This window comes from Oryctolagus cuniculus, chromosome 19 (genome assembly GCF_051225735.1).
Source record: "Oryctolagus cuniculus isolate XC-2025 breed Fujian yellow rabbit chromosome 19, ASM5122573v1, whole genome shotgun sequence".
Lineage (NCBI taxonomy): Eukaryota > Metazoa > Chordata > Mammalia > Lagomorpha > Leporidae > Oryctolagus > Oryctolagus cuniculus.
The window spans coordinates 69742336-69744185 of NC_142885.1; the positions used below are offsets into that span (position 1 = coordinate 69742336).

The following is a 1850-nucleotide window of genomic DNA, read 5'->3' on the forward strand; positions in this document are numbered from 1 at the left end:
GCTGTCCACTGAGAAAGCACATGAGAGCCCGGCAGGGACTACAAGGGGAAAGGTCCCAGTGCCCAGGTCCCATCCACACGCTGATTTAACTGGCTGAGCTCTGCTTGGGAGCCGGGGCTGAAAACCACTGCTGTGGGCTCCAAGAGAATCTTCAGAAGAATCACAGAATGGGTAAACTGTAGGCTTTCAAGAGGGTTGCTAGCAAAGTAAAGGCCTACCAGCTATGTAGAAGAATGTAAAATGTAGTGATCAAAAAAATTTAAAAAATGTAGTGATCAGCAAGACACCACTGCCGTTCAAGGGAGCGGGGTTGGAGCTCAGAGTTCACTGATCACGATCTACCAGCATATTTGTTCTAAGTTCCTCAAAGACGCTTTGACAGAGCAGTGGCTGCATTTCACACGTAGGCAAAAAGTGTCCATGTCTGGCATGATAAGCCCGTGGCGTTCTCATCGCTATGAACCTGTCTTGCTGACGACTGCTCTTCTGAGCGCCGCCTTCAAGTCCCGGTTCCTCAGGCTGTAGATGAAGGGGTTCAGCATGGGGGTCACCACCGTGTACAGCACGGTGGCCGCGGTGTCCTTCTCAGCCGAGTGCGAGGACGAAGGGCTGAAATACACAGCGATGATGGTGCCATAGAAGAGGGAAACCACAGCCAGGTGCGAGCCGCAGGTGGAGAAGGCTTTCCACCTGCCCCGCGTGGATGGCACCCTCAGCACAGCACAGGTGATGTGGGCGTAGGAAGCCAGGATGCAGACAAACGGGGCGATCATGACCAGGGCCCCCTCAGTCAGAATCATCGCCTCATTGAGCCGTGTGTCTGAGCAGGAGAGCTTCAGGAGAGGAGTCACATCACAGAAGAAGTGGGGGATGGCGTTGTCCCCACAGAAGGACAGTCGCGCCATCAGCAGGGTGTGCAACAGGACATTCAGGTTGGCAACGACCCAGGACCCGACGACCAGCAGGACACAGAGCTGACGAGTCATCTTTGTTGTGTAATGTAAGGGGTGGCACACGGCGACAAAGCGGTCATAGGCCATCACAGCCAGGAGGAAATTGTCCATGTCCACGAACATGAAGAGAAAGTACATCTGCGTGAGACAGCCAGAGTAGGAGATGGCCTGACTCCCGAGGGCGTGATTGGCCAGCATCTTGGGGACGGTGGTGGAGGAGAAGCAGACGTCCACGAAGGACAGGTTGCTGAGGAAGAAGTACATGGGGGTGTGCAGGCGGGAGTCTGTGCCGATGGCCAGGACGATGAGCAGGTTCCCCAGGACCGTGGCCAGGTACATGCTCAGGAAGAGCACAAACAGCAGCTGCCGCTGCTGGGGCTGCCGCGAGAGTCCCAGGAGGAGGAACTCGGAGACGCTCGACTCGTTGGCCCCTCCCATGGGTCTGAGCCCAGGTGAACAGAGAACGGCGAATTCAGAACCTCGGACGAGGATGGTTAAGGTGTGTTCAGGCTGCAGGCAGGAACAGGTCTGCAGAACAGTCCAGGGAGCTGCTGCACTGGGGTTTGCTACACTCCGTTCCGTGTTTCCTGCCAGGCTCCCTAATTCTCCTCCCGTGTTCAACACGGGACACCACACAGCCCCTGGCTGAGTATCTCTGCTTACATCGCTGTTCTCCCCCCCCCCCCAATGCCTTAGTGGCTCCTATAGAGGCAAGAGAAACGGCTGACGGTTATTACCGGGTTCCAGTGACAAGCAGGGAGCTCGAGACTCCTACTGCTGTCCCTGCATCAGCAAGGTGCACACAGGAGTTTCTCAGAAGACCTCGATGTCTAAGCAGAGATCGGCGTCTCCACTCTGGCGCCTGCCTGGAGGAAGCTGGCACTGGTGCGCTCCTGT

At 56.4% G+C, this 1850-nt stretch overlaps 1 protein-coding gene across 1 annotated transcript; it reads right to left on the reverse strand.

Annotated features, from left to right (window-relative positions):
- Positions 1–455: 455 nt before the first annotated feature.
- LOC100343942 (olfactory receptor 1f45-like) lies at positions 456–1392 on the reverse strand. The gene has a single exon (XM_089320833.1). It carries the CDS (start codon positions 1389–1391, stop codon positions 456–458), a length of 936 nt encoding a protein of 311 aa, XP_089176959.1. The 5' UTR covers position 1392.
- Positions 1393–1850: the final 458 nt, after the last annotated feature.